This window comes from Lycium ferocissimum, chromosome 3 (genome assembly GCF_029784015.1).
Source record: "Lycium ferocissimum isolate CSIRO_LF1 chromosome 3, AGI_CSIRO_Lferr_CH_V1, whole genome shotgun sequence".
NCBI lineage: Eukaryota > Viridiplantae > Streptophyta > Magnoliopsida > Solanales > Solanaceae > Lycium > Lycium ferocissimum.
The window spans coordinates 19,045,939-19,069,476 of NC_081344.1; the positions used below are offsets into that span (position 1 = coordinate 19,045,939).

The 23,538-nt window shown below is 35.3% G+C and overlaps 2 protein-coding genes and 1 pseudogene across 2 annotated transcripts; 2 read left to right on the forward strand and 1 right to left on the reverse strand.

The window, feature by feature from the left end:
- Positions 1–579: 579 nt before the first annotated feature.
- LOC132049966 (NADH dehydrogenase [ubiquinone] iron-sulfur protein 8, mitochondrial) lies at positions 580–6,177 on the forward strand. Its single transcript, XM_059440953.1, has 8 exons — positions 580–764; positions 2,510–2,609; positions 3,094–3,147; positions 3,245–3,336; positions 3,515–3,628; positions 5,292–5,359; positions 5,443–5,554; positions 5,686–6,177. The coding sequence occupies exons 1-8, from the start codon at positions 711–713 to the stop codon at positions 5,779–5,781; spliced, it is 690 nt and encodes a 229-aa protein (XP_059296936.1). The 5' UTR covers positions 580–710; the 3' UTR covers positions 5,782–6,177.
- A 1,473-nt stretch (positions 6,178–7,650) lies between these two features.
- Positions 7,651–16,112, forward strand: LOC132049964 (cyclase-associated protein 1-like). Its single transcript, XM_059440952.1, has 10 exons — positions 7,651–8,044; positions 10,053–10,221; positions 10,293–10,357; positions 13,460–13,769; positions 13,844–13,991; positions 14,075–14,184; positions 14,291–14,346; positions 14,451–14,507; positions 14,613–14,756; positions 15,760–16,112. The coding sequence occupies exons 1-10, from the start codon at positions 7,775–7,777 to the stop codon at positions 15,844–15,846; spliced, it is 1,416 nt and encodes a 471-aa protein (XP_059296935.1). The 5' UTR covers positions 7,651–7,774; the 3' UTR covers positions 15,847–16,112.
- An 814-nt stretch (positions 16,113–16,926) lies between these two features.
- Positions 16,927–23,137, reverse strand: LOC132049967 (putative proline-rich receptor-like protein kinase PERK6; annotated as a pseudogene).
- Between the last annotated feature and the right edge of the window lie 401 nt (positions 23,138–23,538).

Below are 23,538 nucleotides of genomic sequence, written 5' to 3' on the forward strand. Positions count from 1 at the left end.
TTTTCTTAAAGGGTGTGTTAAAGACCAAGTGATCACTTATTTTGAACCAGAAGGAATAATATTTATGTTCAAATGGTTAAATGTTACTCCTTCCGTCCCAATTTAAGTGTGTTATTTTCTTTTTAGGTCTATCCAAAAAGAGTTTCTCTTTCAATATTTAGTAAGTATTTTCCCCGGATCAAAAAAAGAGTCCGCTTAGCCATTTGCACACCCCTTAAAAAACTACTCACTCCAAGAAAAAAAATATAAATTGACTAAACTACCCCTAATTAAATAAGCATTGGGATTTGACCACATAACACTTAATAGGGGTAAATCTGGAAAGATAAGGTTAATTGTTTCTTGATTCAATAAGTGAACACTTTTTTTGACCCAAGAAAAAAAGGCTAAATGGACACTTTTTTTGATCTGGAGGGAGTATTTCAATTTAAACATTCTACATGACAAATTTAAGATGAGAAGATTTAAAGCATTACACAAACTTTACTATAAGATCACAAAATTTAAAAATTTCATTTTATTTCTTAAATTTGGTGGCAAGCCAAACTAACACTTAAATTGGGACGGAAGGATTATTAATGCAATCTGTTTGCAGTGGAGTCGTACAACAGTGTTAAAGAGTAAAACGCAGCGTTTTAATCATAACCAAAACTTTCAGTTGTTGCTAATCGCTGTGAAGGAATAACCGAAGCCCAATTTGCATCTCGACAATGGCCGCCATCTTAGCTCGTAAATCGTTATCTGCTTTGCGTTCTCGTCAGCTTGTAAGTCTCCATTTCTTTTTACATATTAATCGATCCCAAATTAGTTGGGATTTACTATCTGAGGTTTCGCACAGTCGATCCTCGTCATAATTGCTAATTCATACAATATTACGCCTGTCCAATTCAAACATAACTGTGTTTTTCATGAAGGTTTCATTTGTGGTGTTTGATTATCGGAGGAAACTTATGGGAGGTGGGGGAGCTGTTTTCTCCGTGAATATCTCAATTTACACTCCATACCACTTGCTCCAACCAATGCTTAAACATTATTATCAATTTTTCTGCTAGATGTTTCATCAAAATTTTCAATGCAAAACACAATCAATAGTTGGACATTTTTATCGATATTTAATACGTGTTTTCCAAAAAGATTTTCCCTCGCCAACCAAACACTGAAAACATTTTCCAAGGAGAACATTATCCTTCTTACCAAGCACACTCTTTGGTATGATGGAAAATGTTTTCCGGTTTTCATACTTATTTTCTTGTGTTTGGTACGTAAGCAGAAAATATTGCCCCAAAATCATTTGTGTATAATCTATGCAAATACTATGGGAGTTGGAGGCAGGGGTAGGGGTGTGGGGGCTGTGGGGATAGAGTGTGTTGAATGGTGGGGAGGGGACAATCAAGGAAGTCATTTTCCTAATTTTTGAGGAACTTATTTTCCCAGAGAAAATGTTTTCCAAAACATTTGACCATCCAAACATGCGAAAAATGAAAATATTTTCTGCAAAATGTTTTCCACCATACCAAGCTCACCCTTAAAAAGTAAAGTTTGGATACCCCCACCTTTCTTGTATTCATGAGCATCACACTACGTCTAGGTGGCCTGATTTAAACTGCCTTAACATCCTTATTTTGGTGCTTTGGTATGTGGATAAAGGAGGTGGCGATGGTATGTTGACGGCGTAAAAAAACACTCAAAACTTTTATGTATTCTCTATAAATTCCAATGTCAGTAAAATTATGTGCATCTAACCGTTTCATTATCCTTGCTTGCTCCCGGAGCTATTTGAAACTCTGATGTTATTATTAAAGTTAAACTTACCTGCACATTTTGGAAGGAGTTAAGTTTGAATAGAGTTAATAGATATAGATGATTCATATAGTGGAACCCAACTTGTTTGGGTTGAGAGGAAGCTGATTGATTGATTGAAATGTACCCGTATGACACTTGATTATATGACTGTCAGCTTTCATTTTAATCCATTGTACTCTGAGCTTATGCTTGAGAGGAGAACCTCCTGTCTTGTAAATTAGTGTTTGTTTTTAATACTGTGCCATCGAACAGTAATGGATGCCAACACTGCTCGACAACTTTGTTTTGCATACTGTTATTTTTCATATTGCAGTTCCTTCAAGGCGCATTTTCATTTACTGGAGTTATTTCTGAAATAGGTAGGGTAGAGAATGGTCTTTTTCTGCATATCCCTTTTTCTCTTGCCCTTACAAGATGCAAACCATGATTAGATATTTTGGCTGGTCTGATGTTTGAATTAGCTTAAAGAGATTTTGGATATCTATTATTGCTGTTTTTATTCATGATTGACAGTTTGACACCGTTAAGATATGCTCTGTCTGTTTGTGAAACTTTGGTGAAAAGGAAAGAGGTGACAAATACTTGGCTACTTTAGGCTTTTGTTGTGTATTACAACTCAAACATGTATGCATATGTGTTTATAAAATGTGTCAGAAGACTCAAAGCTAAGTGGTTTGATCTTTTCTTCTTTGTTTGGGAGGTACAGGTTTTGGCAGGACAGGCACTGCAAGGGACTAATGGCCACAGTGGAACTCTGCTTGGTACCAGATCATTTGCTACCAAGCATTCGTTTTCTACTGACAAAGGTCTGTGCTAAGCTCTCCGGTCCTCCCCCCAATCCCCTAAGTCAAAAGGCCCCTTTTTACTTTGCATATCTTAACATATAAAGCATCTGTATGACTGACCCAGCCTAGACCAATCTTGTATTGTGCCAGTTCGCTACTGATGATTGCCCAGAGGTGCATGATTTTTGACCTCCTAGATTTTCACATACAATGTGCCGTGTAGTATATGACCTCTACAATCAGACAGCAAGAAAAATTATATTCACGTTTGTAGTACGGATGCCCATATTAACCATCCATTGCGATTAAGGACAAAATGAAATTGGCTTTACTGGTTTCATGATACCATACATTACGACTTATTTCAGATGTACAATGTTGCAAGTGTAAACTACTTGGATCAGAGTTGATTGGCTCTATCATTTGTCAAGCTGTTTCTTGGAATCTACTTACTAGGTTCTTTTTGTAGAATAAATGATTCTAGTTACTTTTTCTCATGCATCAGATGATGAAGAAAGAGAGCAGCTAGCAAAGGAGTTGTCAAAAGATTGGAATTCAGGTAAAGCCTTTTCAAAGATCTGTACTTGGCATTGCATTTTGGTTTCTCTACTGCTTCATGCATTATTAAGTTGCTGAATGTTGTCAAATAAATGCAGTTTTTGAGCGAAGCATCAATACACTATTTTTGACTGAAATGGTTCGAGGTCTGATGCTGACTCTCAAGTACTTCTTTGAGAAGAAAGTAACGGTAAGTCTCCTTCTGCTTTGACTTTTTATATCTTTGTCCCTTTTTTTTGGTTTCTTTTCCTGTCAGCCATTTGCTGATTGACTGTGCTCCATCTAATTTTGACATGGTTGCATTTTACATTTTATGGAGTCTTTACATCGATGTAGCAGAAAATCCAATAACCATTTTCACTTTGCAGATTAACTATCCTTTTGAAAAGGGCCCTTTAAGCCCCCGTTTCCGTGGGGAACATGCTCTTCGTCGTTATCCAACTGGAGAGGAAAGATGCATTGCATGTAAACTTTGTGAAGCTGTAAGTGCTAGTTTCAAATGACTAATATCAGCTATAATACTTGATATACATTTGCCACTGGGGTTTGCCACTTTGGTCTAGCGATGAAGGAAGTACCACACGGAATGCAAATGTCTGCGAGTTTAAACCCAGCTGAGCTGCTGAGGACTAAAGCCAAACTAACTGGTGCTTGAGTGGGAGGAGGGTAGAGGGACAGGCCTGTACTATCCCAAGTGTTGAACCTGTGAACCAACTGGGGCTGGGTTGGCTAACTCACAGCGGATTTCCTCAGTTATTAAAAAAAAGATAGTGATACATCCAGTGTTATCAAAGGCACGCTTTAAGCGCGCTTAAGCCCTGAAGCGAGGCTCAAAACATGTTGAGCGCTTCGCCTCGATTTATGTGCGCTTCGGGTCGTCATCAAGGCTCTAAAACATACTTTTGTGCCAATGAGCCTCTCTTGAGGAGGTGACACTAGATGATTGATATTTCACTTTATCTTAATATTTTTACAATTTCTTTGTCCATATATTTGTTATTCATGCTTATTATTATTAATCTTGGACTAAACATATATATATTTGTATTTTTGCACCACTGCGCTTTTTTCATTAAAGCCCACTCTTTATAACTTAAAAAACCTTAGATAGCTTTTGATAACACTGGATACATCTTAATTTTTGCATCTTGTTCACATTGATAGCCGTTGGTTACTCTTATGAAACTTATGGTTTATGTTATTTAGATGCCTTCATGTGCATGGTCACTATCATTTTACTGAGGTGAGAGTTTGAGAAGGTAGAATATGAAAGTTGGTCACTTATTTTGAGATTGATATTAATTGTTTGTATTTAAGGCCTTCTGGGAGTGTATGCACTTAAGTTTACAAGTCTCAAACTTTTTGTTGCCACGGATTCTTCTAACCGCGCCTCCTGACAAAAAAAAAGGGTGTAGCAAAATAGAGGTTGAAGAAATTTCAAAATGGCCCCAGGAATTTGGTCTAGTGGTAAGGTCGCAACATGTGAATTAGGTGCACATCACGGGTTTTGAATCCAGCTGCAGACAAGAGCATGGTCTTTAAGTGGATAAGGGTAGATGGATGGGCCCAATATCCACTGAGTTTCGAACCTTGCGCCACTACTGACCCTTGGGATTTCTCGGTTATAAAAAAAGTTCAAAATGCCTAAAGATGATTTGGTAGAATGTAGTTATTTTATTGCATTCAACCTTGAAACATCTCCTATTCTCCAGATCAAGATCCTGATCAGTTAGTATGGTGATTAAAGGTGAGAGTTGGCAATGTATGCTTTACTCTCAAGGATGCGAAAGCTGTGACAATTACAGCATTCTCGTCTGGGAAGAGCATATGCAGTTTATAGAGCACCTTCAAGAAGTGTAAAAGCAGACAAGCATGTAAATTTATGTTATACAATGGTGAATGTTTTAACTTCCTTAGTTGACATTGCGACAACCTAAACTAGAAAGAAAAGAGCTGCCATGGAGCTAGACCAGTGATCTCTTTATCTTTTTTCAAAGGATTGTTCGTCCACCATTATGAACCATGGTGCTGCCAGATTTAATCTATGGCCTGTGTGGCTGTGTCAATGATGTTACTAGCCTACTTTAACTCTATATAGTATGATGTGTCTTACTTACTGAAACAAATAAAATGGGAATTTAACAGATTTGTCCTGCTCAAGCTATCACTATCGAGGCCGAGGAGCGAGAGGATGGGAGTCGTCGGACAACTAGGTAGATGATGGTGGTTCTTTCAATGTCATACTTGCTATTCAGACATCCGTCACCGATGCTTATGTGTAAATTGAATTTTACAGGTATGATATTGACATGACAAAATGCATTTACTGTGGATTCTGCCAAGAAGCCTGCCCTGTTGATGCAATTGTTGAAGGGCCCAACTTTGAATTTGCAACTGAAACTCATGAGGTTTGTTGTAATAAGTAAATTAACTATGTATCAGAGCGAAAGTTGAGATAAATGAATAATTTATATCCCAAAGCATGGAAAATGTGGATGATAACTACATGGCTTGACTAACATATTGCTTAACCCATTAGGAACTTCTTTACGACAAGGAGAAGCTTCTTGAGAATGGTGATCGATGGGAAACTGAGATTGCAGAGAATCTGAGATCTGAAAGCCTCTACCGCTGAGTGCTTTTGGTTAACTTTTGAGTTGCGATACAATGGAACTTTCTAGCTTCTGAGGAATTAATAAAATAAAGGGATCTATTGAAGGCTGTTCTCTTTTTGTTCTTTCTGTTGCTTTTCCATTATTGAGATGGCTCTATTTAGTATAAAAACAGATTGGTGAAAATATGGAGCAGCATCTTATCATATTTGATAAAGGTTGATGCTACTGTTTTATGTATTCTAGAGTGACAAAATGACAATTTTGTGAAGTAAAAGTTCTTGTCAGTTTAATCTGCTTCATAGGTGGTGTCTCTTTTAGTTTCAAGATATTGGTGTTTATTGTATGAGACATGTAGCCCATGGTGTATCCGCCTGCTCCTGTATTTGCTTATTATTACCAAGTTTTTGGGATTTCAATCTTACCACTTGAGCAATGTCTCATCAGCAAATATTACTGAAGTTCATAGATTGCAGTCCTTTTATTTTGAATTGGCAATCCTGTAGACTCAATATTATACGAAATTTTCAAATGGTAGTATCTTGACATTGTCACAGCCTTTTATTATACACCATTGAAGTGAAGTATTGGAGTATTACAGCATGCATGCTATTACTAGTTTCAATTGTACTCTGTTTCAAAATGTTTTTTTAGTATAATAGATTAGCACACTTCTGGAAACCAAATGTGGAAGCAAAAAGGGGGGAAGAGTTTGAGCCCGTTTGGCTTAGCTTATAAGTTGTTGAAAACAACATGTTTTCCGCTTTTTTGAGTGTTTGGATGGTCAGTTTATAAGCCTGTTTGTGCTTAAAATAAGCCTAAAAAAATAAGTTGGGGATTCCGGTAGTCCAACTTATTTTTTTTGGCTTATAAACTGTTTTTTATTTTACCCCAAACTTATTAGGCTTTATAAAGCTGTTTTTTTTTTTTTTAATTAAAAGCCAAACGGGCCTTTGAAGCCTGGGACCTAGAACAAGGAAAGCTTCAGATTGAACTAATAAAGTTGCACAACATGGAGTTAATGACAGGTTCAATAATGTGGGGTTTATTTTAGGTTTTATAAGTATTAGGTCATTATTTATGTTTTCTACTCCAAATACAATTACTCTCTATAAAACTATTAGCGTACTAAAATTGAATCATCCAGAGAGAAACTATTTCTAGGAAATGGTCTTAAATCTCTTTTGTGAATATTTCCAAAAAATTGTCCAAACGGCAAAGTTGATAATTCTGAGGTTGATTATCCATTAAAAATGAAAATATTTTAGAAAGAGATTATAAATTAAACTACATATTTGCATTTTTCATATACGAGTAAATTTAGTGATCCAATGATGACTTCGAATACCTGTTGCATTAATTTTCCCACTGTTAGCCTTCATGGACCCTCTTTCGAATTTGTGTTTTCATGCTAACTTTTCGTATATTTTTCGTGTTATCGAATGTTCTGAATGACACTTCTAATCCATCTGGTTTCCTCAATTTGTATTTCAGAAAGAAATATTCTACTCCCTCCGACTAGTTGTCCATTTCTACTTGTTTAATTTGAAAAATTAGGAGATAATTTACTGTTTGATACTTATTTTTTTTATTATTAATTATTGGGTTAGAAAGTTCAAAAATTAAATAATTTTTATAATATTTTATTAATTTTAATCCTTAAATGACTTAATAATAATTAGGAGTGATATAATAAAATTCTCAATTCAAATATACTATAAGTAAAAATGGACGGAAGAAGTATTAAAAACACTTTCAGGTGTGTTACAACATAGAGATGACCATCATTCTCCACTTACTAGACACGTGATTGCCCAAGCTTTAGAGTGCAGCACACACCATAATATTCCATTTTCGTAAAATTCTCTTTTGCCCTTTCGGCGTTTCAAAGTAACACACTAGATCAACTTTTTCCGCACAAACATTCTCCCCACACACACAAAAAACAACAAACACTCACACAGATCTACAACTCTATCTACCAATCACAAACTTCATTTCTAGAGAGAGAGAAAAATGGATGAGAAGTTGATACAGCGATTAGAGTCCGCCGTGTCGCGGCTGGAGTCGCTGTCCGTCGGCGGCGGAGCTCCGGTTGGAGACGGCGGAGTTGCGGCGGCGTTAGATCCGTCGATAATTGCGTTTGACGATCTGAGGTCACAGTTCGTAGGGAGAGTACGGAGTGCTGCAGAGAAGATTGGTGGACAAGTTTTAGATGTTACGAAGATTGTTGAAGAAGCTTTTCAAGCTCAAAGACAACTTCTTATCAAAATCAAGGAAACTCAGGTTAATTAGCTTTCTTAAAATCAACTCACACATTGTTTGGATGCTTGTTACATATTGTTTCATAATGTACCGTATTATATCTTATTGTACTGTATTGTTTTGATGAATACAACTTTTGGATAGATTGTATCATTTTCCGTCGTTACATAATGTTAGACATCAACAATTTGGATGTTAATAAGATTGTTGAGGAAGCTTTTGAAGCTCAGAGACAACTTCTTATTAAAATCATGGAAACTCAGGTTAATTAGCTGTTTTAATGAAACTCAAATGGATAGAAATGATTCATATAGCTGAGATTTTAACTAGTTTTGGATAGAGGTTTAGTTGATTAGTGTACTGATGCTACATACGTAATTACAGATTATATGCTTGATATGCTGTCACTGTCTGGTATAGAGTTGTGTGTGTCAATATACAGTTGAAGAAGAGTTAATGGTCAAAAACACACCTAAACTATCACCTTTTCGAGAGTTTTATACCTCGACTATCCAATGTTCCGTTTACCTACCTAAACCATCACTTCTTTTGCATTAAAACACACCTCGATGCTGAGTTGGCCTTCACGTGCCGGTTGTCGATAGAAATGATATAAGCTAGTTCTAACTAGTTTGGTATATAGGTTTAACTGATTAATATGCAGATGGTACATACAGAATTAAGATGATATACTGTATAGTTGATTGATATACTGTAACTGTCTGGTATACGAGTTGAGTGTGTCAATATACAGTTGAAGTACTGTAATGCAAGTTACATCCTTTTTCCATTATTGACACCAAACGTTTATCTATTTAGACAATAGGAAAAAGAGAGAATTGGAAACATGCATCTATATACATATATACACATACTTAATGCATGTAATGTTAGAATAACAATCATAAAAAATAGCATTAGTTTTCGTGACAAATTCATTAATGATTATTCTATTTATAATGTTAATGAACTTAAATAAAAGTTATAAAACCTAGGTTAAGAGAAATAAATTTATACATAATATAAAAACATATTACATGGATAGAGGATTGAAAATGTCCAGGGTAAAATAGACATTGAATAGGATAAGGGCGGTAGAATATCTATTGTTCATAGTTGTTTGATTTTAAAGCAAAGTTGAGGGGTGTAAATAATTTTCACCTTTTTTGTTTTGATAAGTCATATTTGCTACGGTTTGTCTATTCAATTTAAGTAGTACAAATGCGAGGACTTATATAGCATGTACCTTTTGTTTTCTCGTTGTTGTATTTCATGTGGTTTGTGCATCATGAGTGTGGAAAAACACTAATGATTTTTATAGTATATGAACTAGTCTAATTTGGAGGGTAGGGAGACTCGTTTCAAGTGCATCAAGGTGAAATTAGTCAAGAGTCGAATAGGTCTTTTTGGGGAATTCTGCTAATTGAAACAGTTATGAGGTGTCCCGATCTTTGGATTGGACTTGTAATTTCCCTCGAAAGAAAGGTTAATTTGGAGCATAAAGGTTAATTTGGAGCATAAGATGTCTTGTTCCAACTGCATGGAGAAGATAGAGCTCAGAAGCAGAATAGGTTTTACTGAACTTCTGCTTATTGAAAAAAAAGGGTCTTAATTGTAGCTTCTGCAGTTCTGCTAATTGAAGCAATTGTGAACTATCCAAGTTTTTGGACCGGACTCGCTCTTTTTGTCAAAAGAGGTGTTGAATTTAATTTTATTTTTTTGGGAGAAAAAAGAGGCGTTGAATTTTTCACTTTGAAGTTGTCCATCGCGCATGCAGAGTGTAATTTCTTTTGCAAGTTTGCAAAATCTTTCAAGTTTATCTCCTTTCATTTAATGCAACACACATACTGCTGCTATAGACTGTTAATAGACCAATCTGTTAACCAGTGTGCTGTTTGTTATATTTAGGACCTTGAGGTGTTGTGATAATGCACTCTGATTAGCACAAGAATCGAATCTCTTCTGTTTTTGAAATATACTTATTTTTTATGCTGCCAATATAATGCTCACTTTTGGCCTTGATCTGCAGAAACCTGACATGTCTGGTTTGGCTGAGTTTCTTAAGCCTCTGAATGATGTGATTTTGAAAGCTACAAAAATGACAGAAGGTCGGCGATCTGATTTCTTCAACCACTTGAAGGCTGCTGTTGATAGTCTAACAGCCCTGGCATGGATTGCTTACACTGGAAAAGATTGTGGTAAAATATTCTCTAACTTCTCCACTTTGTTTAGTCCCAGTCCACTTGTTGACGATGCCGGTACTCTCCAGGTTTGAGCATGCCTATTGCACACGTGGAAGAAAGTTGGCAGATGGCTGAATTTTACAATAACAAGGTAATTAGACTTTCTCTAGCTGCTCACTTTTTCCTATGATCATTCTCTTGATTGAGGAATTCTTTGAGATATTTTTGTGTGATCTGGCCAACATTAGGTGGAAAAAGGAACTATGATTATTTATATTTCATTCATACCTTAGATTTCCTTGATTAGTGTTGTTTTTTGAATTTACTGTCCTTCATTATTGGAGCAAAAGAGCCATTTGCACTTTTTTATCCTTCTTGCCATATGCCCTTTTATGCAGTATGAAGAAGTGAATGCTATTTTTGGTGCTTTTGGAATGGAGCAAAAATTTTCCATGGGAAAGACTTAAAATTGTTTTTATATATCAGTTTCTAGTGTTTGGTTGGGGTAAAATTTGGGATATATGGTTAGGGGTGTTCATGGGCCGGTTTGGGTCGGTTTTGGGTTAAAACCAAAACCAAACCAATCTAGTCGGATTTAAAATTATTAAAACCAAACCAAACCAAATATAATATATATCCATTGGTTTGGGTCAGGTTTTCGGTTTTTAAGAAAATTAACGGTATTTCTCTCTTTCATGTTTTTCCTACAATTAGGAGATAATTTTCTATCCTTTTCCAACTTATAATCCATTATTACCCTTTTATTGTGGTAGCTATATTTTCTTGCATTATGGAGAAAATGTCTTAGGATTTATGACTTAGATTAAGTGAATAAAGCTTATAAGAAATACAAAAAATAAATCTAGGTAAATCTCATATAGTTGTTTCTTTGAATAAATGAGTTTGAATTCATGGATTTCTTTTTCAAAATCGGCTTAAGGTATAAAGTTCATTAGCCTATTAGAGATAAAATAAACTTTTGCTTAAAAATTATATAAATTATTTAAAAATATTTATAAAAATTAAAATTTTGTATATATATAATTATAAAAATTATGTATAAAATTTGTCGGCTTGGTTCGCTTTTTTCTTCGGTTCGCTTTTAGTAAAATAAAAAATATACCAAATATTATTGGTTTTTAAAAATTCAAAACCAAACCAAACCTAACCCAAGTAAATATCGGTTTATTCAATCGGTTAGGTTTTGGTTTTCGGTTTGGAGCGTTTTTTAACCAAACCGTGAACACCCCTATATATAGTAATAGTACAAGGTGTAGGATAGGTATAAAGATAGTGTTTTCGTGATATATTTTTATTACTGAAGGTTACTGTCAATCACTAAATGGTAGGCCACGACATGAGTTCAAACCCTGCCACAACAAAAATCTGGTATTTAAGTGGAGAAAGGGTAGAAAACTAGAAGGGCGGGTCCATTATCCGCCGAGTTTCGAATTGTGTGCAACTGAACCTCAGGGAATTCCCGGTTATCAAAATAATGTTGATTGAAACAAGTGATATGGAGTAGAGTTGGATATTTGTAAATGAAAATGGCTTCACTGATAAGTGACAGTAGTCATGGTTTTTCCTTTTTAACGGGATGTATTTTCTTCGGAGTAACTGAATATGCAGAACATTTTCCTTCTTACCAAACTACTTGAATCAAAGTATCATGGAATCCTCATCAAAGTATAACGAATAAGTTGATAATTCTTCATTTGGCACTTCTTGAAACTTAAAGAGTGTGCTTATAGAACATTTGAGGAATTTTATGAGATGATTCATAATAGAAACCATGTTTGTTCTTTCTCATTGAAAAGCAAAACACAAACATAATTGGGTCACATTTGAAATGGAGCTGGTGATCAGGCACCTCTCTGGTCCACCTTTTCTCTTTCTTATTGATGATTGGAAACAAGGAATCTAACCAAGGTTTGTTCGACAGCGAGTTAGTACAAGATGTATGGTAGGCTTACGTTACAAGTTCGAATTTTAACCCGTGAATCTAACCTGTTTTTAAGTGGAGATGTTGGTACAGGGATGGGTTCAATATCCATCGAGCTTCGAAGTTGGAAACACGGACTTCTTGGTTATCAAATAAGGAAGGAAGAAAGAGAGAGCATCATGAGATGTTGTTGCAATTTGAAAAAGGTTGTTACACTTTGTAATCCTATCTTTCTTAAAAAAAGGTTGTTGCAATTTGAAGTGAAGGCTGAGGCATCTAATAGAGTGCAAGAGGGTGTGAACTCAACCTGTAAGGTGGGAGAGGTTAAAAGGCCCAAAAGCACCTATGGGCAGAGAATTCTTCAGACTTTTGAGTTCTCTAGAGGCCTCCTAGGGATTGGTGGTATCTGATCTTAGAATTCTGGGAGAAAATTTGATGCCTTCCAAGAATCAGAAAAAAGAAAATTGTGGCCTTCGGCCTTCCATTACCAAATTCTCGATTTATTGGAGGGGCTCCGCAACGTAGTCAAAGTCATAATCACCAAAATAAGGCCGGAGGTGAGAGTGGTGGTGTCAAGGATAAAGAATTGACAAGAGAGGTTGAACTTGTCGCTAACTGTGTCTGGAAGTGTTCCCAAACAAGTGTAATTTCCACACGTTAAGTTTAAAATAAGTATCATTGTTTCAAGACATTGTCCTTTTTACTTTCTATGCTATTGATTTATGAATAATCCCAACTATTTGGGCTTGATGTGTAGTTGTTGGTGTTGAACTGAAAAACAAAGAAACTAGTTATTAAATGTAATTTCTTAGTCAGTGATCGTGCCCCAAGTTGGGTGCACGGTGCACCTCGGCTAATCTACCTATAAACCTGTCCAGCCCACAAGTATAGGTTGCCAAGTAAATCCTGCTCATCGAGGTCAGAGCGATATGCTAGCCCCTAATGTTATGATTGAAATTTGAACCTGGAAACTCTAGGTTATTACTCCCATGCCTCGACCACTAGGCCAGCTGCTAGGAGACTTACCAAATGTGCGTTTTATCCTTGTTTCCATAATTTTAGGACCCCAGAAGAAAAATGACAAAAATTTAGATACCAAAATTGCTTGAGTTGCCTTTAGCTAGTGCAAAACAGTACTCTGAGTCCATTCAGTTCTTTGCTCTGAATTTTCTTCCGAGCTGGAAGATCGTATCCAATTTATGCTCTGCTATTTTGTTGCTGTTATGTATGCTGTTTCCCTTCCTTAATAAATAAGATGGTATGTAAAATGTTCATACTGTTCTAACTTTTGTTAAATTTTATGATATATAGGTCCTTGTGGAGTTCAGAAACAAAGACCCGAATCATGTTGAATGGGCAAAAGCCTTGAAAGAGCTTTATCTTCCTGGCTTGCGGGATTATGTTAAGAGTCACTATCCATTGGGCCCTGTATGGAGTGCTACAGGGAAAGTTGCTGTATCTGCACCACCAAAAGCTCCCGCACCAAGTCGTCCTATGCCGCCGCCTCCACCACCAGCTTCTCTATTCAGCTCTGAATCTCCCCAGGCTTCATCATCACGCCCGAAGAAAGGGATGGCAGCTGTTTTTGATGAAATTAATTCGGGGAAGCCAGTGACCGGTGGTAATGCTCAGCTACCTTCTCTCCTGTTTAATGTAAGATACAGTTTTACCCTTAGTTGATTGTTCTTTTTCTAGGATTGAGAAAGGTGACAGATGATATGAAGACAAAGAACCGCACAGACAGAACCGGGGTCATTAGTGCAGGAGAAAAAGAAGGCCTTGTTAGCTCACCCTCTTTCTCTAAAGCTGGACCTCCAAAACTGGAGCTTCAGATGGGTCGTAAGTGAGTGAAATTCTGCTCTCAATTAATCTATGCTTGAGATTAGGTAAATATGCTTCTGACTCTGATCTTGTGTTTCCTCCAAGATGGGTGGTTGAGAATCAAATAGGAAGAAAGAATCTAGTCATTGATGATTGCGATGCAAAGCAATCTGTCTATATTTTTGGGTGTAAAGATTCAGTTCTGCAGATCCAAGGTAACTTCATTTTTAAATCTAATATGAAGTAGTGGCACAAACTGGAAAATGATGAGTTGGTTTTCAGCGCTCTAATATGCAGAGGATCTTGTTTGATGTCACACAGGGAAAGTCAACAACATAACAATTGATAAGTGCACTAAAATGGGAGTCGTATTCACGGTCAGTGCCTGATTTCATAATGAGGGACTAGGTTGTTTTAAGGATTGGAGGCTGTTGTGTCCTATACCTAAGTGCTTAATTTGATTTATAAATTTGGTGGACAGGATGTTGTTGCAGCTTTTGAGGTTGTCAACTGCAATGGTGTGGAGGTGCAATGTCAGGTATTCAAATAAGTCTTTCCTTTGAGGTTTAGTGATGTATCTATTGGAACTTCAGTTTTATGTACCATCACTTCGTCATTTTTTCCCCTTGTGTGCACTCTTTAGGGTTCAGCGCCGACAATTTCAGTCGATAATACAACTGGATGCCAATTATACTTGAGCAAAGATTCTTTGGAGACTTCCATTACAACAGCTAAGTCAAGTGAAATTAATGTTTTGGTTCCTGGTGCAGGGCCTGACAGTGATTGGGTATGTTCTTTTTTTCTTTTTCTTAATTATCTATTCATGTGTTATCTATTTATGCTAAGCATCAAACTCATATGGGATGAACTTAGAAGCTAATGACCTCCAAAAGCATTGTCGGTGACATTCCACTTGGTGACAAGTTCTTAGTGGGAACAATACCTTTAAAGTGTGTGCATGAAGATAACACATGCAAGTTTTGGACTAATATTTGAAGTTGAAGTCAGAAAAAATTATTTTGAATCAGAAGTTGACGAAAAGTTTCTGTAAGTTGAAATTGTGCATGGATAGTTGTAGTTCTTTTTTTAGAAAAGGTTTGTGAAAGTAGAAGATGAGTGAGTAAAAGTAGATTTGGAAGACTTCAAACCACAATTCAACTTGATGTTTTTTTTTTCAAGCTTAAATTTTGTTCTCAATTTCACAAACGCCAACTTGCAACGTGAAACCTCTCCTTAGTGTTTTGAGAGGTAGCAGAACAGAAAAGGAGCTGTTGATGCTTATAATCTGAGTTTCCGTTATAGTGTTTCAAGCACTGTTCTGTATATATGTTACACCATCAAAAGCCTGTAAGTTGAGCTAAATGCTGAGCTGAAGCCACACCATGGGCTTTTAAAGAAGATCCCGTTGTGTTTGAATTCAGTGTGATATTCTCATCTTGTTGTGTTATTCTGTCTTTTTCTTGTTTCCTTGGACACGCTTGGCAAAATCATGAGCTTCATACCAGCAAGTAAATCCAAAGACGCCCTTTCTCCTTGCAAAAGATGATGCTATTTCCTTCCTATTATCAATCAGTATTAGATGAACAGCACCTGGCATCTCAACTGATGTGCAAGTACATATTATAGTAGTACTGTAGAAGTATTTTTATACCCTATTAACAAAAGTGGTTGGAACTTATTTCTGGCTGCGTTAAATCTCTCTGGATTTCCTGTTTCAATCAACTAGTTTTTATCTTTTTGGATGATAAGTTCGACTTCGAACTAGTCTAACATACGGACAATTATTGCAGGGTGAGCACGCTTTACCGCAGCAGTTTTCTCATGTATATAAGGACGGCCACTTTGTGACTACACCTGTCTCCCATTCAGGAGGTTAACTGGTGACAATTTCCACATTCAAATGCTTGTGCTTTTTCTTCTGAATTACCAATTTGTTTTTTCTAGAAGAGTTTAAAGGGTGGTTGATTATTTTCTTGCTTGAGTGTAAGTTATGGTCTGATCATTGTATCTTGTGCCTATTGTCCGCATCTCGTCTCGGCTGTTTTTCCAAAATGAGCGACTATGTGACTTTTTTTTGTGGTCATACGTCTGTTATTTTTGTATTAAAAGCTTGATTTTTGTAAGGATATCCCTGTAGTGCTGATATCCGCTGCCATTGTCCAACTTTTCCTCCTCAAAAACGTGCATTTGCTGGAGAGCATGTCCAACTTATTTTGACTTGTAAAAACCCACTGGGTGTGCGTAAACATTTTTAGTAAATCTATAGGGGGGAACAATTTTATTTTGTGGACGGATGGAGTAATTTATTATGTACTTCTAAATTTCTGCTATTATTTGGAGCTGGCTCCCTCCAGTTCCTTTCTCTTCGTTTTCCCCTAGTTGGCTTCAGATTATCAGCACATGTCAAGTTTTTAATCTAATGTCTCACATTTATTTGATTAATTTATATTTATTTACAAATAAAATTTCTACCCTGCTCGCGGCTGTTGAAATTAAAAAAAAAAATAGTAGTACATCAAAGAACGCCGCGAATTAAAGTATCGCCATCAACCAACAAGCCTCTTTACGTTGAAATGCGCGTTGTGATCTAGCTTGGATTCCATGGTTAACCGATGTAATGAATTCCCACAGAATATCATTGCAAACTAGATCATTTTTAAACTAGAAACGAATATTTCAACTATATCATTTTTCGTTATCCACCACTGATACCAATTAAGGACTACCATCAGATGACACATAGTTGAATAATGACCTATCATACAAATAACTTACCTTGGTCTCATTCCCATTTTCTAACTACACTTTGATGTCTAACTACGCAAAACAGTGTCGGAACAACACTCGAATTATGTGTCCTCATACAGTTTTAAACGATTTATGTTAAATTGAGCATAACAGTCTTATGGTTGAAGCTAAATAAGAAAACGCTGTCAAACCAAAGCAAGACCAATGTAGCCAAATAAATTCTAGGCTTGTAGCTAAAACTTGCCGATAAATGTCTAGTACGCATACATGCAATTGCCAAATCGGTACGTTAAATAACAAGAGTCCCGAAATGATACATAAAAAGTGCGCACCATGTTGTCTTAAGTTCCAACAAAAACAAAAATGACACAACTTATAAACAAACTTAACCACAAAATTGTTATGTACTCATGCTGCTTCTGACGAGCAGATATATACATTTACCCCCATTAGTCTAATCTATGTTTCAAGGTGGAAGAATATATACAAAGGAAAAAATGAAGAAGCTATTTTTCTGTAGCTAAAGCACCCTTCCAATCTAGTGTACAAGACTACAATTTTAGCTGCATAAATTTGAACTACTCACATGCTATGTTACAAATGCTATCAAGGGTTACTTGGAATGGACAACCTCACCAGTCGATCCATGTTCACTACCTGTGAATTCATCACTTGATATTTCAGATTTCTTCAACTTTTTAATACCATATGAACCTCCCTCACATTCTGAACTTTCGCCTGATCCAGGTATTCCACTATGACCTGGTGTTGATCCTTTATTTAAATCATCCAATAAAGAAATATCGCCTTCTAAAGTACGTACAATCTGCAAAATACAATATATTGTTGATCAACCAATCTTTTCTAATGCATTATACGACACAAATCTATTTTTACTATTCTTTTTATGTTTCTACAAAAGAAACACATTATTTAGATTATTTTACCATTGAAAAATCGATTAATAGAGGCTACAAAGAATTTTCTTAATTTATAGCTATATATACTTATAATCAAAGTTAATAGTACTTACTTAATAAGGAAATTCACTATTATAGAATTATTGCTACGGATTTGAGCGTATATAAAAGAAGTAATAATGTATGAGAAACTAACTTGACTCATTTTTGGACGTCTCTTTGCAGAATGTTTAATGGATGCAGCGGCACAAATGACCATGCATAGCATTTGCTGGCCATCAAATTTTCCTTCCAAGCGTGGATCTATTAATTCATCATAATTTCCACCCTCTGTTGCACGATTGAGAATTGGCCTAGCCTGAATGTACATATATAAAAGATGTGCATTTAAATCAGTTGAAATTAAGGATTTTACGTTTTTTTGAAGCAACAAATTATTAAATTTGAAAATATACATACCCAATCAACTAAGTTGTCACCGTCACTGTTGACATCTATTGGACGACGTCCAGTAATAAGTTCCAGAAGCATAATACCATAAGAATATACATCAGATTTTTCTGTCAACTTGCCGGTTGAAGCATACTCTGGTGCCAAGTACCTATTTTTTTGAAAATAATGAAAACAAAAATAATTCATCTAATATTTTTGAGAGAAATGGAAACATTAGTAGGAATAGAAAGCAGAGAATTTGGAAAGAAAATTTCTGTTATTCTTAAAGGAAAAGAAGTCTAAATTTTTTCTTGTATTGTAGGGGTGGGTGTTCGGTATTTTCAAAGTTCAGGTTCGGCAATTCGGTAATCGGTAGTTGAAAGTGGATACCGAATATCGAACCGAAAAAGTTGGGTTTGGTAATTCAGTAATCGTTAAATCAAACTTTGGTTCGATATGGTATTCGGTAATATCGTATTGAAGTTGGAGTCGATTATATTATAAATTTAATATTGTTCTTCCATTTTTTTTTTTTCTGTTTTTCGATGTGCAGCTTTATAAATATGAAGCCAGTAAAGAGCAAAAACAAGAGCATCCTACCAGTTTATCCAAAAATCTAAGTACATATAAAGATCTCAGCTCCACTAATGTAAGAAGCAGATAGCTAGCAGCATCCTGATTCTTTTCAAAATGGAACACCCTATGAAGAACTGAAATGAGAGAAAAATATAGGCTTGAACTAATCAAGCGAAAAACACCGTACTAGATCACCGTAAAAGGCTGAGCTAGTAAAATAAAACAAGCACAGTAATCAGGGGTTATCGTGTTGGAAATTTGGGAGAGCAAGACAATAAAAGTAACACTCAAAACTCACTAGAAGAGAAATGGAGGAAAGATGATTTTCTATTCAACTTGACTGGATCCAAATGGCTAGATTACATGACTATTTATAAGTGAATTCATCCATGTATCTAGTCTAGCATACATGTATCACTATTAATAATTTCACACTTCACATCCTCCAAGTATATGAATAAGAATTCACTAGAATAATCTAGAATTTTTCACTAATTCATGTATCTCCTAATACATTAATCTACTAGTTCATGAACTCAGTGGCAGAGCCACTCATGGCCAAGGGTGGTCACCTGCACACCCTTGGTTGGAAAATAATACTAGTACATGGATTAGCTATTATAGTTAATTGGATATATATTAAATTTTGAACACCCTTAAAATAATTGAGATAGATAGCTTAGAGGTAAAGGGTGTTCAATTTTAACTAAAAGTCACGGTTTAAAGCTTGCGTCAAACGCTGGTCATCTTCTTTCTTTAAAAGAAAACATACAAACAATGATTGAAGCTACTTGGTTGATTTGTATTTGCACTTATTTTCTTCCATTTCCGACTGAACTTATTTGTATTTGAGTTATGATTTGCATTTGGTTTATTCCTATGTTGGTTTGGAGTTACGTTGGACTTATTTATTGAAGCTTCTTTAGTCTTTCTTCTTTCCTTCCTATTTCCTAGAAAAGAAGAAGACGTATTGTTAAAAAGAAGACAACCAGATCTAATAGCAAGTTAGCTAGCACTTATGTTGTTCTCTTTCCTTTTTTAATTGTTTTTGTGAACATTTTAATTATCCAACTTTGTTCTTTTTTTTTTCTTTTTTTTCAAAGAATATTAATTAGTCATTATCTCTCGCTTTGTAACATTCTCGGAATGCCCCTTGTTGTTCTCCACTTGTGGGATTACGTACACTGGGTATGTTGTTGTTGCTGTCATTTGATACTGTAATCACCGTAAGAGTTTTCTAGCAATGAAATTTATCAAGAATAACTTGCGAAATCAAATGGACCATAAATTTTTAGGCGGGTGTGCAATGATAATGTTAAAAATTTCTTTGCACTCATTCATCGGAAAAAAAATTATATACTTGTCAACATTTGAACAACCTTACCAAAATTTCTGGCTTCGCTACTGCATGAAATAAATTAAATATAATGTGAACAAGTTTATTTTTTCAACACAATGGCCAAGCATGCACTATTTGGCATTAATCAATCAGACCATGAGCACAAGCAAAAATGATAACATTCGGAAACTGAGTTATAATGGAAGATTAACAAGTATGAAGACATCAAGAAAAGCTAATTGACACAACTAAAAGACATCTAGATATATGGGTTATAATTAGGGGTGAGTTTTTTTTTTTAATAAATAATACGGTATTCGGTAAATATCGAATACCGAACGGTATTAATACATCGTACCAAATCCGAACACGAATATCATAATTCTAAAATTTTACTCCGAATACCGTACCGACTACCTAATTACCAAATACCAAATTACAACTAAAACAATAAGATATATTTAGATTGCTTACCCAAAAGTTCCCATGATACGGGTAGACACATGAGTAAAATTATCGGCTGCAAGCTTAGCTAACCCAAAATCAGCCACCTGTTCATAACAATGTTCGTTAGGATATTCATAATAGAGTTGAACAATGTATAATTAGCGAAAAGGAAATTCCTGAAATATTAGTTGGTCTTGTTGTGTGACATGGTTGCTTCTAGCTAGCACATTTATATGTACTCTATCACGTCACTTAAATCAATTACCCATTATCTGTAGAATCAATTTTCTGAAAACTAGACAAGTAACCTTCAATAGCTAGCGCGCAGGTTGAATTACAGTAATAGTGTAAAATAAGATAATCCTACGTACGTATAATATTAATATACCTTGGCTTCGAAGTTGTTGTCCAGTAGGATATTTGCACCTTTAATGTCTCTGTGAATAATGCGAGGGTGGCCTGAAATTTATATAAGACTACTTAGCCATCGAAGGACATATATATATATATATATATATATATATATATATATATATATATATATCAATTATCCAGAGGGAAAATGTTAAATAATAAATAATTGACTTACAATCTTCATGAATATAAGCAAACCCTTTGGCTGCTCCTATTGCAATTTTAAGCCTCGTAGGGAAATCCATAACTGGGTTACCAGGTCCTACAAGGATATATGGACAAGTATTAAAGAAAGGAATAACATGTTTAAAAAGTATTATAACTAAATTACTAGAGTTTTACTAATTTAAGTGTGTTTGGTATGACAAAAGTCATTCTTTATTTCAAAAAAAAAAAAAAAAAAAAAAAAAGAGGAGTCACTCTTTATGAAAGCTATTTTTTTTATTATCTAAAAAGGTATGTTTTCCTCAAAAAAAATGGTGATTCTGAAACAACAAAAAATGACTTTCTCGTGAAAAATATTTTCACAAAAATGACTTGTGTCATACTAAACACACTATTAAGTAATGTTAGTATGTACATATAAAATATTTATACCATGAAGGTGATATTCAAGAGTGTTGTTCGGAATAAACTCATAGACAAGCATCCTTTGAGATCCAGAAATGCAATAACCAACTAAAGACACAAGATGTCGATGATTGACACGGTTTATAATTTCAACCTCAGCTTGAAATTCCCTCTCTCCTTGTCCGCTGTTTGATTTTAAACTTTTTACAGCGACCTCTTTACCATTAGGTAAAACCCCTTTATGTACAAATCCAAAACCACCTTGTCCAAGAAGATTGGCCTTAGAAAATCCTCCAGTTGCAGTTGCTAAGTCATCATAAGTTAAACTACTTTGGTTAAAACCAAAAGATATATTTGTTGGATTTGGAGGCCGTGGCTTAGGGTTTTTTTGTTGTCGTTGTTGGTGTTGTGTGCCAGAGAAATTAGCAGAGCTCGTGGTGCTATGTTGTGTGCTGGAGAAATTTCTAGAGCTCGAGTTGCTCATTGGTGGTGGCGGCGGTGGTGATGCTATTGGCCAATTATATTCGGAGCTAATTCCAGCACTATTAGTTGGAGGGGGAATCTTAACAACATGTTCTGTAGATTGGACATTCTTGTTCCAATTCCCTTGTTGTTCATTGTTATAATAGTCATCTCCTGTACAAATATATCACACACTGATTTAGAAGCCAAATAATAAAAGGCAACAAGCAAGATAGCAAACAAATATAGGAAATCAGAAGAATGATCTGATTTGAAATTTATACACGTTACTGCAATTAGATCTACTATAGAAGGTTAAGCTTACTCTTCATGTTACTAATTACACCATTTATAAATAATTATTTGTAACGATCTTTCAATCGACTTGATAATGTAAAAAATTTCTATACTGTCTGTGTTCATAAATAAACTCCTTTAGTACAATGAAGTAAGTTGGAGTTGATCATTAATATTATGTTCATTTTATAGGCATTGTATACAACGAGGTCGATATCTTGATAGTGAAAATAAGACTAATTATGGGCTTATGATGATTCTGACTTCTGAGGGTAGATCTTTTATACTTAAAAACTAACTATACTCCAAAATAATAAACAAGGAAACTAAGGGAATAAGAAAATAAAAACAACGGGGGTGGGGGAGTGGGGGAAGAAAATATAAGCTAAACAGAAAATGCAAAGAGTGAGATCCATTTGTTAATTTGAATTGGGCTTGTTTATATTCTCTAGTGTATTAGCTGAAAAAAGTTACTCCACCCGTCACAATTTAATTATGTGATACATTTTCGTTGGGCATATGGTCCGCAATAAGCATTTTATGTCGCTATAAATTATGTTAAAATAAAAATTTTAAACTTTAATTATTTTTAAATATATAAAAAAATATCACTCTTTCTGAAATAGACTAAAAAAAAAAAGTGCATCACATCAATTGGGAATAAAAGGTGCATCTATTTATAGCTAGCCAAAAGATAATCTCAGAAGAAAAAAACAAGCATTATATCCACAATATAACAATATAAGGTAATTAAGACATGAAAAGAGAATAGATTACTCTTGGCTCTATAAGAATTGTCCATGTATAAGCCCATATGATCACGTGGCCTCCTCCTTTTCTTTTTACACCAAGATATGAGGCAAACTAGCAATAGAAGAAATAATAATCCAGCAGCAACACCAATTCCTATAAGAAGCGTTTTGTCATGATTATTATTGTTAGATGAGTCACTATCATGTGAAGAATGTTTTGGCAGTGGTGGTGACTTATGTCTTGAATGAGAGTCGGGAGGGGGTGGTGGAGGGGGCGGTGGGGGCGGTGGAGGGGGCGGGGGGCGGAGATGATTGTGATCCTCCCTTAGATGAATCTAACGATTTTGGTGAAGGTTGAGACTTATTATTATCATTGTTGTTATTATCATTGTTATTATTATTGTTATTGTCGTTGTTATCATTAGAAGAGTTAGTACTATCTCCTGATGGTGATGAGTCGTCGTTAGGCGAAGAAGATTGAGAATTTGAATCCTTGGATAAAGAGGATAATGAAGAGTTATTGTGTGACGAGGAGAAGGAGGAAGAAGGTGGAGATTCATTAGATTGTGACGAAGACATTTTTGAAGAGTCTTTGGTTAATCCTAGTTAGGT